Below are 15435 nucleotides of genomic sequence, written 5' to 3'. Positions count from 1 at the left end.
TTTTATCTAAATTAATTTTTTTACTAGTCATACTAAAAGTTTAAATGAGCAACATATGATGTTCATGATTTGGGAGTGCATGTCTGTATATGCATGCATATATGTACACTTTCTTTTAATGTTTGAATTTATGAAGATGTACTGTACAACTGCAGGCATATATATATGTGAATGTACATAAATGTAGTGTTATAAATGCATGGTTATTCAGTGCTTAAATGCAAGCAATAAATTGGATGCATTTGATTTTGTTTAGTTTAGTGTAATTAAGTGGCTGGGGTGTCGTGGTTTTATACAATACATATTCAGGTACTGTATTAGCTTGCTAGTAGTGCTACTTTTTAGTGTGACAAAAATTAAAAAGAAAAATTGAGGAGGATCTCAGTATTAAAAAACATACCAGAATTAGAAGTTTATCTACCTGCTCCATAATAAGGCTCTCAAGTTGTGCTACTTCAGCTGGATTAGCGGGTTTCTTTTCTGGTGCAGCCTGACCAGCAAATTGCTTACTTAGTTTTTTAATCATGTCATCATCAATGGGAGTAATAAGGGGTTTAGGTTCTTGAATGATATGACCAGCAGGAAGGAACTGCATAAATAAGCTGGGAAGTCCTTGTAAATGTGGGGGCTTATTCAAGAAGATTTTGATGTGTTCTGCAGTGTTTGGCATATAAGGATCCAAAATGACAGAAACAAGAGCTACAATGTTGACTGCAACAGCAGTCACTGTAGCTCCACGTTCCTTGTCTTCTTCAGACCGGTCTGGCTTAATAAGTTTGTATGGTTCGTGCTCTTGGATGTACTGGTTCCCAATCCTTGTTATTGATAAAATATGCCGCAGGCCATCTCTTTGATGATTGTTGGCCAAAGCTGAGGTGTAAAGCTGGAGTTCCTGGTTTATTGCAGCCATAACTCCAAAATCAGATTCAATAGGTTTGGCTGCTGGAACAGAAGACCCAAAGAATTTGAACACAAAGGACAGTGCACGATGAACAAAGTTTCCCAAATTATTGAGAAGTTCACTGTTGTTTTTAGTCTGTAGATCAACCCAAGAGAAGGCTGTATCATGAACCTCTGGTCTAAGATATAGAAGGTAAAACCTCCAAACATCACTAGGAATTCCAGTCTCAATGGCATGGTCACCAAACACACCTACACCTCGACTCTTTGAGAACTTGCCATCCTCATAATTGAGATATTCAGTGGCTATCAAATAATTGACTTTAGTCCAGTTATCACTAGTACCCAAAAGGGTTGAAGGAAACACAACACCATGGAATGGAACATTGTCCTTAGCCATAAACTCATAGTACTGCACTAGACTGGGGTTCTTCCACCACTTTTCCCACTGGTTTGTATAGCAGGCAGTAATACTAATATAGCCAATGGGAGCATCAAACCAGACATAGAATACTTTATCAGTAAAGCCATCTTTGGGAACTGGAGTACCCCATTTCAAGTCACGAGTGATGCAACGAGTTTTGAGACCATCCCTTATCCATGATTCACAAATAATTCTAGCATTGCTAGACCACTGTTTGGAACATGCTGCTAACCATAAATTTAAGTCAGGCTCAATTGATGGCAAGTCCAAGAAAAGATGGTTCGAGGATCTTACCTCAGGTGAACTAGAACAAAGTTTACAACGAGGTTTCACTAACTCCATGGCATTAATCAACTTCCCGCAACCATCACACTGGTCACCTCTAGCATCCTCATACCCACAACCAAGATGAGGACATGTACCCTCTACAAATCTGTCAGCTAAAAAACGTTCACATTTCTTGCAATAAAGCTGCTCCACAGACTCTTTAAAGATTTTGCCATTTTCATCAAGTTTAAAGAAAATATCTTGAGCAATCTTTGTTTGGTGTTCTGTTGTTGTACGCCCAAAATGATCAAAGCTGATATTAAACCATTTATAAACGTTAGAATGTATGGCATGATATTCATCACATATCTGTTGTGGTGTGAGTCCCTCAGCAAGCGCTTTTGTTTCTGTTGCTGTGCCATATTCATCTGTCCCACAAATGTACAAAACATTGTCACCTCGCAAGCGACAAAATCTAGCAAAACAATCAGCTGAAAGAACACATCCAATAATATTTCCAAGGTGTGGTACATTATTGACATATGGAAGAGCTGAAGTAATAAGAACATTTGATTCTCCTTCAACAGGAAGTACAGGGACAGGATGAGCTGTGTGAATAGTGTTTTGGGAAGGATGTAGCCATGCTGACTGAGCCTCTTTTAATGCTTCAGCAGACACTGCTGCACGTGCTGGCTTATTCTGTAATAAAAAAAAAATAATCATTATCTATACTAGCAACAAAAAAACTTAAATGGGAAAGAAGAGTTTTAATGGGGAGAAGAAAAGAGGATCAAGTTCAATACATTTGAGAGAATGAGAGCTCAAAGTGTAATAGTAATGTTTATGAACAATTCTGGAAAAAATACCTGGCCTTTTCTAATTTGGTGCTTAATTTGATTATATTATTATTACTATTTTTTTAACAAATCAGCTGTCTCCCACCGGTGCAGGGTGACCCAAAAAAGAATCACTTTCACCATCATTCAACACTCTCACTATCTTTCACACATAATCACTGTCTTTGCAGAAGCACTCAGATATGACAGTTTAGATGCAACTCCAAACAGCCAATATCCCAGACCCCTCCTCTAAAATGCAAGCACTGTACTTCCCACCACCAGGACTCAGTTCAAAAAATATGATGGTTTAGAATAAAATTAGGATATGTGAAATGGAATGTTTGCCCAAGGAGAGGATACAGACAAGAGAGAAAGATTCTGGAAGTTGTTTAACCCTTAAATGGTCCAAACGTATATATACGTTTTTTCAACATCTGAAAGTATGTAAAAAAATGTAATTTTTTTTTTTGTTTTACATGTGAAAATGTGTAAAAAAAAAATTTATCTACATTTTTTTTTTTATATTTGAAAATATGTAAAAAAAGTAGATCTACTTTTGTAGCACTACGAATTTGAACGTCGATTTGTTTGGACCTTTTAAGGGTTAAGAGGATACTGTATTTAGCCTTCTCTCTAGTTTCTTCTACTATTAGAGGAATTATATAGAATTCAGAGACAAATTAACAGAGGTGATTTTACAGTAATACAGGCACCAACAATCACTGGTGCAATAGTGGATATCCAAGAATATATCAATTGCTGTATTTGTAATAATGGTCTTCTACTGCTTTAGCATTTTTGTTTGTAACTTAAAGCCACATCAAAAGCACAGGATAAGATAAGATTTCATTCGGATTTTTAACCCCGGAGGGTTAGCCACAGTGCGTCATCGAGGACTGTCTAACTTATTTCCATTGGGGTCCTTAATCTTGTCCCCCAGGATGCGACTCACACCAGTCGACTAACACCCAGGTACCTAAGGTGAACAGGACACATCGTGTCGAAAAGCACAGGAGGGAGCCCACCAGGCCACCGGGCCACTCACTGTGCACTAAGATGCAAAAATATCAGATAGTATTCAAGAGACATCTCGACAGACACCTTTTGAAAAAGGAACAACAGATTAAAGGAAAGAGAAAGTTGTAGAAGTTTATGAAACACAACAGCTATGGCATGGAAAAATAAAGAAATGGTGATCTATTTAAAAAAAAAAAAAATATGCAAGTGTTATTTTGCATATATAAATATAAAGTGTTGCTTCAACAAAATGCACAATGGAACTACTGGAAACTGGTGACTCAAGAAATTTCATAATAAAGATTTTAAAAGTATATTTATAAATGTTCTCCATGGGGAAGTGGAACAGATTTTTTTCTTCATAAGCCATGAATGTCATAAGAGGCAACTAAAATGCCAGGAGCAAGGAGACAGTAACCCCCTCTCTTGTATACATTACAAAATTAATAGAGAAACTTCAGTCTTTCTTTTTGAGCAACCCTCCCTTAGTAGGATACAGTCAGTGCATTGAAAGAAGAGATTTATAAATGTGTTAGTTTTGCAATTGACATTGAGCATAAACAGGTACATGATATAAGTATTGACCCTATCAGGGTCGAGAACCTTGATCTGAACTCGCTCACAGGGTTGAATTTTTTTTTTTTAACAAGTCGGCCGTCTCCCACTGAGGCAGGGTGACCCAAAAAGAAAATCCCCAAAAAGAAAATACTTTCATCATCATTCAACACTGTCACCTCACTCACACAATCACTGTTTTTGCAGAGGTGCTCAGAACACAACAGCTTAGAAGCATATACATATAAAGATACACAACATATCCCTCCAAACTGCCAATATTCCAAACCCCTCCTTTAGAGTACAGGCATTGTATTTCCCATTTCCAGGATTCAAGTCCGGCTATATAAAGATAACCGGTTTCCCTGAATCCCTTCACTAAATATTACCCTGCTCACATTCCAACAGATCGTCAGGTCCCAAATACCATTCGTCTCCATTCACTCCTATCGAACATGCTCACGGACGCCTGCTGGAAGTCCAAGCCCCTCGCCCACAAAACCTTCCTTACCCCTTCCTTCCAACCTTTTCGAGGGCGACCCCTACCCCGCCTTCCTTCTCCTACAGATTTAAATGCTCTCCATGTCATTCTACTTTGATCCATTCTCTCTAAATGACCAAACCACCTCAACAATCCTCTGACTAATACTTTTATTAACCCCACACCTTTTCCTAATTTCCACACTCCGAATTTTCTGCATAATATTTACACCACACATTGCCCTTAGACAGGACATCTCCACTGCCTCCAACCGCCTCCTCACTGCTGCATTCACAACCCAATCTTCACACCCATATAAGAGTGTTGGTACTACTATACTTTCATACATTCCCTTCTTTGCCTCCATAAATAATGTTTTTTGTCTCCACATATACCTCAATGCACCACTCACCATTTTTCCCTCATCAATTCTATGATTAACATCATCCTTCATAAATCCATCCGCCAACACATCAACTCCCAAGTATCTGAAAACATTCACTTCTTCCATACTCTCCTCCCCAATTTGACATCCAATTTTTCTTTATCTAAATCATTTGGTACCCTCATCACCTTACTCTTTTCTATGTTCACTTTCAGCTTTCTACCTTTAAACACACTCCCACACTCGTCCATTAAACTTTGCAATTTTTCTTTAAAATCTCCAATAAGCACAGTATCATCAGCAAAAAGCAACTGTGTCAATTCCCATTTTGTATTTGATTCCCCATAATTTAATCCCACCCCTCTCCCGAACGCCCTAGCATTTACATACTATCTCATTACTTTTAACAAGTCACTAGAAACTAGTACCTTCCCGAAACTACTCAAGACGGCAAGGGTTACACCAATACATAAAGGTGGTGACCCTACAGATTTAAACAACTATAGGCCAATATCAAACTTACCGTTGCTATCCAAAATCTTTGAGAAACTCGTGCACAGGAGACTATATTCATTTAAAATGGCACAAAACATACTCAACCCCTGCCAATTTGGATTCAGGAAAAATAAAAGCACTAACGATGCAATCATAAAAATGCCAGATCTGCTTTACACAGCATTGGAAAATAAGGAATATCCACTAGGAATTTTTATTGACCTAAGAAAAGCTTTTGACACAGTAGACCACAGCATCCTACTCCACAAACTTGACCATTATGGTATAAGAGGCCATGCGCTTGTATATTTCAAATCTTACCTTACTAATAGGTATCAGTATGTCACCATTAAAGGCACAGCATCAACAACACAGCCACTTGATACTGGAGTTCCGCAGGGAAGTGTCCTTGGTCCCCTGCTCTTCCTCATATACATCAATGATCTTCCAAACATATCTCAACACCTGAACCCCATTCTCTTTGCTGACGACACGACTTGTGTCATCTCTCACCCTAATCTTGCCACCCTCAACACCATTGTTAATGAGGAGCTGATCAAAATATCGACTTGGATGACAGCCAACAAACTTACGCTTAAAGCTGACAAAACCTACTACATTATGTTTGGTAGCAGAGCAGGAGATGTGCAAATTAACATTAAGATCGACAACACCCTAATTGCCAGGCATAATGAGGGCAAATTAATTGGCCTATACCTCGACAACAACCTGAACTTCAGCACCCATATCCAACACATAACCAAAAAAGTATCAAAAACGGTTAGGATCCTCTCCAAGATACGATACTACGTGCCGCAAACTGCCCTTCTCACACTATACCATTCACTTATATATCCATACCTCACCTATGCTATCTGTGCTTGGGGTTCAACTGCAGCAACACACCTAAAGCCAATAATAACCCAACAAAAAGCCACAGTAAGAATAATCACTAAATCACATCCCTGGCAACACACCCCCCCACTCTTCATAGATCTAAACTTACTCCCTGTTCAGTACATCCACACTTACTACTGTGCAATCTACATCTACAGGACCTTAAATTCCAATATTAACCTTGACCTAAAATGCTTTCTTGATAGTTGTGACAGAACCCACAGGCACAACACCAGACACAAACATCTCTGACATTCCCCGTGTCCGACTAAACCTTTACAAAAATTCAATGTATGTCAAAGGCCCTAAAATCTGGAACACCCTACCTGAAAATTCTAGAACTGCAGACACATTCATCACCTTCAAAACTACCATCAGAAAACATCTTATCTCCCTGATACACCCTGTCAACTAATTATACGAATACCACCTGGTGGTTCACACTTACACTCACTCACCCATCTGACCATAAACAGAAATATCATTCTCAATCTCAAAATAATGAATCTTAACCAGTCATAAGTTGGCCTGTGATACTCCAATACTGAAACTATGTATAGTGCCAAAACAAAAGCATTCACATTGCTAAACTCACAAACTAGTATTTAGTCACTTAGCCATAATACCAACTTACCTCATAATTTAGTAATATTTTAAACTTAAGATTTAATCTAAGTCTGCCCGAAATGCCTAGCCATGCTAGGTGTTCTAGTGGTACACTCTCTAATTATTATTTTACTACATGTAAACCACACAATAACCAAATTCTGTAAACTCAGCATTGTAATCCTTATAGAGAATAAACTTTCAATTGAACCCTATCTATAAATATATTAAACAACCATGGTGACATTACACATCCCTGTCTAAGACCTACTTTTACCAGGAAGTAGTCTCCCTCTCTTCTACACACCCTAACCTGAGCCTCACTATCCTCATAAAAACTCTTTACAGCATTTAGTAACTTACCACCTATTCCATATACACTTGCAACATCTGCCACATTGCTCCCCAATCCACTCTATCATATGCCTTTTCTAAATCCATAAATGCAATAAAATCTTCCCTACCTTTATCTAAATACTGTTCACATATTTGCTTCAATGTAAACACTTGATCTACACATCCCCTACCTACTCTAAAACCTCCTTGCTCATCCTCAATCCTACATTCTGTCTTACCTCTAATTCTTTCAATTATAACCCTACCCTACACTTTTCCTGGTATACTCAATAAACTTATTCCTCTATAATTTTTACAATCTCTTTTGTCCCCCTTCCCTTTATATAAAGGGACTATACATGCTCTCTGCCAATCCTTAGGTACCTTCCCCTCTTTCATATATTTATTAAACAAAAATACCAACAACTCCAACACTATATCCCCCCCTGCTTTTAGCATTTCTGTCATGACCCCGTCAGTTCCAGCTGCTTTATCCCTTTCATTCTACGTAATGCCTCATGCACCTCCCCCACACTCACATCCTGTTCTTCTTCACTCCTAAAAGATTCTATACCTCCTGTCCAGTGCATGAAATTACCGCCTCCCTTTCTTTGTCGACATTTAAAATTTCCTCAAAATATTCTCGCCATCTACCCAAAACCTCCCTCTCCCCATCTACTAACTCCCCTACTCTGTTTTTAACTGACAAATCCATTTGTTCCCTGGGCTTTCTTAACTTGTTTAACTCACTCCAAATTTTTTTCTTATTTGCATTAAAATTTCTTGATAGTGCCTCTCCCACTCTATCATCTGCTCTCCTTTTGCACTCTCTCACCACTCTCTTCACATTTCTTTTAATCTCCATATACTCTACTCTTCTTATAACACTGCTGCTTTGTAAAAACCTCTCATAAGCTAACTTTTTCTCTTTTATCACAACCTTTACTTCATCATTCCACCTATCACTCCTCTTTCCTCCTGCACCCACCCTCCACAAACTTCTGCCCCACATTCTAATACTGCATTTTTAAAACTATTCCAACCCTCTTCAACCCCCCACTGCTCATACTTGCACCAGTCCACCTTTCTGCCAATAGTTGCTTATATCTCACCTGAATTTCCTCCTGCCTTAGTTTATACACTCTCACCTCCCTCTTACTTCTTGTTGCCATTTTCCTCTTTTCCCATCTACCTCTTACCCTAACTGTAGCTACAAATAAATAATGATCCGATATGTCAGTTGCCAATCTATAAACGTGTACACCCTGGTCGAAAATATTAAAAAAAAATATTTTTTCTTATGAAATGATAGAGAATCCTTTCCCGATGGTAATGATACCAAAAGTATGGAATTTGATGGAAAACTTGTGGAATTATGCTCTTGCGAAGTTAGCGGTCTCGACGATATTTACGCACTGGCGATTTCACCCACTCTGAGACCTATTTTCGGCCAATTCCAATGTTACAGTCAACTAAAATCATAGCTATTTCGCTACAACTCCATTTATTCTATCAAATGAGTACAAAAAATGCCCATTTACCCATTTCAACTACCCAATGAAGAGGTCAAAAATTGGCAATTTGGCCAATGTCACACAAATTTCAAAAGATGCCAATTTCAAAATAGGGTCCAGAATAAACAAGACAGACATTCCTGGCACTAAAATAACATTTTCTCTGTTCATTAGCCATGTCTCCAGGCCCCTCTTATATTACTCTTGCTTTCCATTTTGAATTTTTATTCTCACAAAAAATTAGAAGAATATTAGATTCACATGTTGACGTGTACTGGACGTGTGGCGTGATTTGTTTACTCTTGAACATCGGCAAAAATTGAACATTTCCACTACTTTGAGCTCAATTTAAAGGTACTTTTCATTGTGAAACCAATCAAAAAATCTCTATTTCTGTAATATATCTTCCATTCTATCAAATGAGACCAAGAAAACGAGTATAAAACAATAAATACCATACAAAAATACACTGTAAAGTCGCTGTTTTTAACCCAAAAACATGGATCGAGTATTTTTTTTCTCATAATGCACTGCGTGCTGTAGGATTTTTTATACTGCATACACCGACCACACAGACCCATTCTTTCATGTAGGCCTACCAGCTTTCTTCCGCTCAAAGAATTTCCATGCTAAAATTTACACGCACAAGTATGGCACCGGCCCTGACTCTCAAGCCATACAAGTATGGCACCGACCCTGAAAGGGTTAAACAAAAGTAAATGCTAGGGTATTTGGGAGAGCGGTGGAATTAAATTATTTGGAATCAGATACAAAATGGGACTTGACACAGTTACTTTTTGCTGATGATACTGTGCTTTTGGGAGATTCTAAAGAGAAGTTGCAAAAGTTAGTGGACAAGTTTGGGAGGGTATGCAAAGAAGGAAAGTTGAAAGTGAACATAGATAAGATTAAGGTGATGAGGGTATCAAACAAGTTAGGTAATGAAAAATTGGATATCACATTGGAAGGAGTGAGTATGGAAGAAGTGAATGTGTTCAGATATTTGGGAGTAGACTTGTCAGCAGAACGGTTCATGCAGGACGAGATTAACCACAGAATTAATGAAAGAAAAAAGGTGAGTGGTGCATTGAGGTATCTGTGGAGACAAAAAAAAAAAATATTATCCATGGAGGCAAAGAAGGGAATATATGAGAGTATAGTGGTATGGGTGTGAAGCATGGGTTGTAAATGCTGCAGCAAGGAGGAGGCTGCTGGCTGGAGGCAGTGGAGATATCGTGTCTAAGGGCAAAGTGTGGAATAAATATTATGCAGAGAATTCGCAGTGTGGAAATTAGGAGGTTTGGAGTTACTAAAAGTATTATTCAGAGGGCTGAAGAGGGATTGTTGAGGTGGTTCGGTCATTTAGAGAGGGCAGAGCAAAATAGGATGACATGGAGGGTGTATAAATCTGTAGTGGAAGGGAGGAGGAGTAGGGATCGTCCTAGGAAAGGATGGAGGGAGGGGGTAAAAGAAGTTTTGTATGCAAGGGGCATGGACATGCAGCAGGTATGTGTGGCATGTTAGATAGGAGTAAATGGAGACGAATGGTTTTTGGGACCTGACTAGCTGCTGGAGTGTGAGAAGGGTAATATTTTGAGAAGGGATTCAGGGAAACTGCTTAGCTGGACTTGAGTCCTGAAGGTGGGAAGTACAATGCCTGCACTTTAAAGGAGTGGTATGAGATATTGGCTGTTTGGAGTGACAACTAAACTGTCGTATCTGGGTGCCTCTGAAAAGACAGTGATATTGTGTGAATGATGGTGAAAATATTGAAAGATGGTGAAAGTGTTTCTTTCTTGTTTGGGTCACCCTGCCTCAGTGGGAGACGGCTGATGTATTAAAGAAAAAAAATGCATAAACACCAAAATATTAGGCAACTGCTTATTCATATACAGGAGGACCCCAATTATATGGCAGGTTAGGTTCCATTTTACCACCATAAGGTGACAATTACCATAAAGTGAATCACCTTTTTTTTCACTTTTTAATACATATAAGGCCTGACATCATGTTTACACTATCATATATTAAGTGTGCAATAGAGCTAGGCCTATAAAAATTATATGAAAGTAAAATAACTGCACAGTATACACATTACTTACCTTAAAATATTTTCATCCTTAGCTTATACATAGTAAGTGGTGAAACAAACCATACAACGGGTGGGGTTTGAATCCGTGCTCAGAGTCTCAAAACTCCAGACCGTCGCGTTAGGCACTGGAGCAGCTAGCTTCAATAAGATTCATCCAACTAGGTATATTTGTACACCATAGGAAGGTTAGCATAGACACCACTGTGTCCACAAATGCAAGTTTTACAGACGAATCTCCCACTAGGATTGCCATGACGAACTCTAGCTCAAGTCCCCTCAAAGCCGTCAACATGACTCACAAAATCGTAATGACATGATTGCAAACAAACCATACCACGGATGGGGTTTGAACCTGCAGTCAGAGAGTCTCAATACTCCAGATCGTCACGTTAGCCACTAGACCAGCTAGCTTCAATAAGATTCGTCCAACTAGGCATATTTCTACACCATAGGAAAGTTAGCATAGGCACCACTGTGTCCAGTGGCTAACGCGACGGTCTGGAGTTTTGAGACTCTCTGATCACGGGTTCAAACCCCACCTGTGGTATGGTTTGTTTGCAATCGTTTCATTACGATTTTGTAAGTTGTAGTGAGTGTTGAATTTGAAACTTTGAAAAATTGCCAGAACACAGAGACAGAGCACACAAATTCTGTAAACACACAATCAATGACAACACACCATCGCTCACGGCAACTGTTATGCAGGTTACTGCATCAATGTGAAGATAATTTGCATATAATGTAAGGTGTATTGTCGGAATAATGCTCCACATACGTATATATAATGTCAAAGTTTTGGGTGGACACATAATAGACAGTCAGATGATGGTCAGATAGACACGTATTAACCCATAAACGGTCCAAACGTATATATACGTTTTTACTGCTAGTGCCCCAAACGTATATATACGTTTTATGTGTCATACATTTATCATTGCCACCATAAGCCTGAGTCACCTAGACATGAGAGAATGGGTGTGCGCACTCACTGTGCACCATATTAAAATAATTGGGGATGCCTGAGTACCATATGCTCTTTTTTCCTATTAAAAACAACAATGTTTTTTTTCTCAAAAAAGTTGGGGCAGTACGGTAGTGAGTGTATATATACATTTGGACTGTTTACGGGTTAAAGAGTGAGAAGGACACGTATCAGATGTCCAACTTGGGGTGACTAGTGACACTAAACAAATTCTCTTCGCATTAATGCAGTAGCCTGCATAACAGCAAAACATCCAGGCAATGCACCCAGGCTCACAGCAACACACCCAGTCTCATGGCAACACACCCTGGCTGACAGCAACACACCCAATCTCATGGCAACACATCCTGGCTCCTGGCAACACACCCTGGCCGATGGCAACACACCCTGGCTCACGGCAACACACCCTGGCTCACAGCAAAACACCCAATCACTCCCAGTCGATCATCTAAATGGTCTAATACATGTCCAACTGGCCATTTACTGTGTGTCCGTCTGACCGTCTATTACATGATGTGTAGTGTGTGTTTTTTACATAATCTGCAAAAATATTATTGAAAATGTCTATGACAGCATAAATATATGACATTTTAAGTGCCCTAGAGAGACATTCTTCCTGTGTTATTGCATCTTCAACACAAGTGAGACACTCTCTTAGTTACTCCCTTGCCTGGCTTAACTCCTACTTTGAAACTTGGCAACTGCAACTCCTCTTTTTATTACAACTAACCTTAGATGCCATTGTAACACAAAAATAGTATAATATACATAATAAATTTAACCCTTTGAGGGTCCAAGCCAAAGTTTTATGCCATGTCCACAGCGTCCAAGAATTTAAAAAAAAAAATTTTTTTTTTCTTACGAAATAGTAACCTTTTTCTTTTTCTGAAGGTAATAAAACAAAAAGTACAAGATTTGATAGAAAACTGATGAAATTACACTATCACTAATTTTACTGTGTCAGCAATATATTTACGCATCAGCAATTTTGCCCACTTTAACAACTATTTTAGGCAATAACATTATTCCAGTTAACCAAATTCTTAGCTATTTTGCTAGTATTACTTCCATTTTATCAACTAAGCACAAGAAACTGCCCCATTAACTATTTCAACTATCCAATAAAGTGATCGGAAATTAGTAATTTGGCCAATTTCACATAAAGTTCAAAATATTCCAATTTCAATGTAGGGTTCAGAATAAACAATGCAGGCATTCCTGACACTACAGTACATTTCCTCTATTTATTAGTTAATTTTCCAGGCTTTACAAATGAATTCCATAATGTTTTTTTGTTCACACAGAGAATCTTTATTCACACCAAAAAATAGAAAATTTGCTGTTATGCAATATTGTAATAACTGTATAAATAATATCAGTGCATTTGTGAACATATATTAGACCCACCGTTGATGTGTGTTAGACGTGTGACATCATTTGTTTACTCTTGAACATCGACAAAAATCGAACATTTCCGCTACTTTGAGCTCAATTTCAAGCTACTTTCATTATTAACCCTTTGACTGTTTACGTCGTATATGTACGTCTTACGTGCCACTGTTTCTGATGTATTAATACGCTTAAATTCTAGGGGCTTCAAATCAAGCAGGAGAAAGCTGGTAGGCCCAAATGTGAGAGAATGGGTCTGTGTGGTCAGTGTGCACCACAAAAAAATCCTGCAGCACGCAGTGCGTAATGAGAAAAAAAAACTGACCGTTTTTTTTGGATTAAAATGCCGACTTTGAGATGTATTTTCATATAGCATTTATCGTTGTATTTTCGTTTTCATGGTCTCAGGTGATAAAATGGAAAACATATTACAGAAATAGAGATGATTTTCATTACTTTCACGATGAAAACGACCTTGAAATTGAGCTCAAAATAGCGGAAATGTTCGATTTTTACCAATGTTCAGGAGTAAGCAAATCACACCACATGTCCAATACACATCAACTGGGGAGTCTAATATTCTTTCACTAGTGCACTGATATCATTTATATCATTTTTACAATAAAGCATTAGTCTACATAACAGAAAATTTTGTATTTTTTTGTATGAATAAAAAAATCAAAATACAAAGCAATAGTAATATAAGAGGGGCCTAGAGACGTGACTAATGAACAGAGGATATGTTATTTTAGTGCCAAGAATGTCTACATTGTTTATTCTGGACATTATTTTGAAATTGGCATCTTTTTTAATTTGCGTGAAGTTGGCCAAATTGCCAATTTCTGACTATTTAATTGGGTAGTTCAAATTGGTAAATGAGTGGTTTCTTGTACTCAACTGATAGAAAAAATGGAGTTCTAAAGAAATAGCTATGAGTTTGGTCAACTGGAACAAGGGAATTGGCCAAAAACAGGGCTCAAAGTCGGGGAAATTGCCGATGTGTATGTGTCGCCGAGACCACTAACTTCACGAGACCGTAATTCCGTGAGTTTTCGACCAAATTTCTTACTTTTAGTGTCATTACCATTGGGAAAAGATTCTCTATCATTTCATAAGAAATTTGTTTTTTTCAAAAACTTTTGCGACAGAATGACAGTTTCAGAAAGGGGCTTGCAACAGTCAAAGGGTTAAAACTAATCAAAATCATCTCTATTCCTATTATATGTCTTGTATTCTATCAAATGAGACAAAGAAACCGAGAATACAACTGTAAAACCATACAAAAGTACACCGCAAGGTCACTGTTTTAATCAAAAAACATAGTCGCAGTTTTTTTTCCTCATTATGCACTGTGTGCTGCAGTATTTGTTTTACATGGTGCACACTTACCACATAGATCCATTCTCTCGTATCTGAGTGAGCTGAGCTCATACAGTAAAACTACAGCTTGGACCCTGTGGACAAGGCATAGAACTATGGCTTGGACTCTCAAAGGGTTAAAACACTTGAAACTTTGAAAAGCTTCCAGACAGAATCGAGAGATTTAGAGCTCACGGAGCATGTAAACAAACTGAGAGAAAGAGTGGTGCGCAGACACCATAACAGCGAATCAGGAGCCGTATAAACGAATTTATAGGTAGACGTAATTTGAAATGTCTGTATTAACGAAACACCATAAAGCAGGGCCCTCCTATATGAATATACACTGCATGACATGCATTAAAGTAGCAATTTTACAATTATCTTTCATATACATTTACAAATAATAATTAATACTTTTAGAAAATCAATATACAATACAGTGGACCCCCGTATTACGTAATTAATCCATTCCAGAGAGTGTGACTTATCCTGAATCTGACTTATTCGAAATTAATTTTCCCCATAAGTAATAATGGAAATCCAATTAATCTGTTTTAGACACCCAAAAGTGTTAAAAAAATGATTTCTACATGAAATATACATTTACCTACACAGAAAACAACGATACATGAAGAATAAAACAATAATAACATCACATTTACCTTTATTGAAGACATGGTGATGTATGGAAGACAGGAGAAGGGGAGAGGATGAAGTGTTTGGAAGGGGAATCCCCTTCCATAAAGACTTCAGGTACCAAGTCCTTATTCGGGTTACTTCCCTCCTTTGTTTTTTAATGCCATAGTACCAACTTGAGAGTCACTGGACCCCTGTCGCTCAAAAAAGTGTTCCAGGGAGGTCTGTTTCTGGCGAATGTTAGGAACTGTGTTGGGA

General features: G+C 38.1%; 1 protein-coding gene across 2 annotated transcripts in view; it reads right to left on the bottom strand.

Annotated features, from left to right (window-relative positions):
• Nucleotides 1-2329, bottom strand: part of MetRS (methionyl-tRNA synthetase 1) — a 33290-nt gene extending 30961 nt beyond the window's left edge. For both annotated transcript variants that reach the window (XM_070087352.1, XM_070087353.1), the window contains exon 1: nt 422-2329. In XM_070087352.1, the coding sequence (XP_069943453.1) occupies nt 422-2314 (1893 nt within the window). In that variant the 5' untranslated portion in view covers nt 2315-2329. The remainder of the gene's footprint in view (nt 1-421) is intronic.
• Between the last annotated feature and the right edge of the window lie 13106 nt (nt 2330-15435).

This window comes from Cherax quadricarinatus, chromosome 21 (assembly GCF_038502225.1).
Source record: "Cherax quadricarinatus isolate ZL_2023a chromosome 21, ASM3850222v1, whole genome shotgun sequence".
Classification (NCBI taxonomy): Eukaryota; Metazoa; Arthropoda; class Malacostraca; order Decapoda; family Parastacidae; genus Cherax; species Cherax quadricarinatus.
Note: the sequence above shows the minus strand (reverse complement) of the source record. Positions and strands in the feature narration are given on the sequence as shown.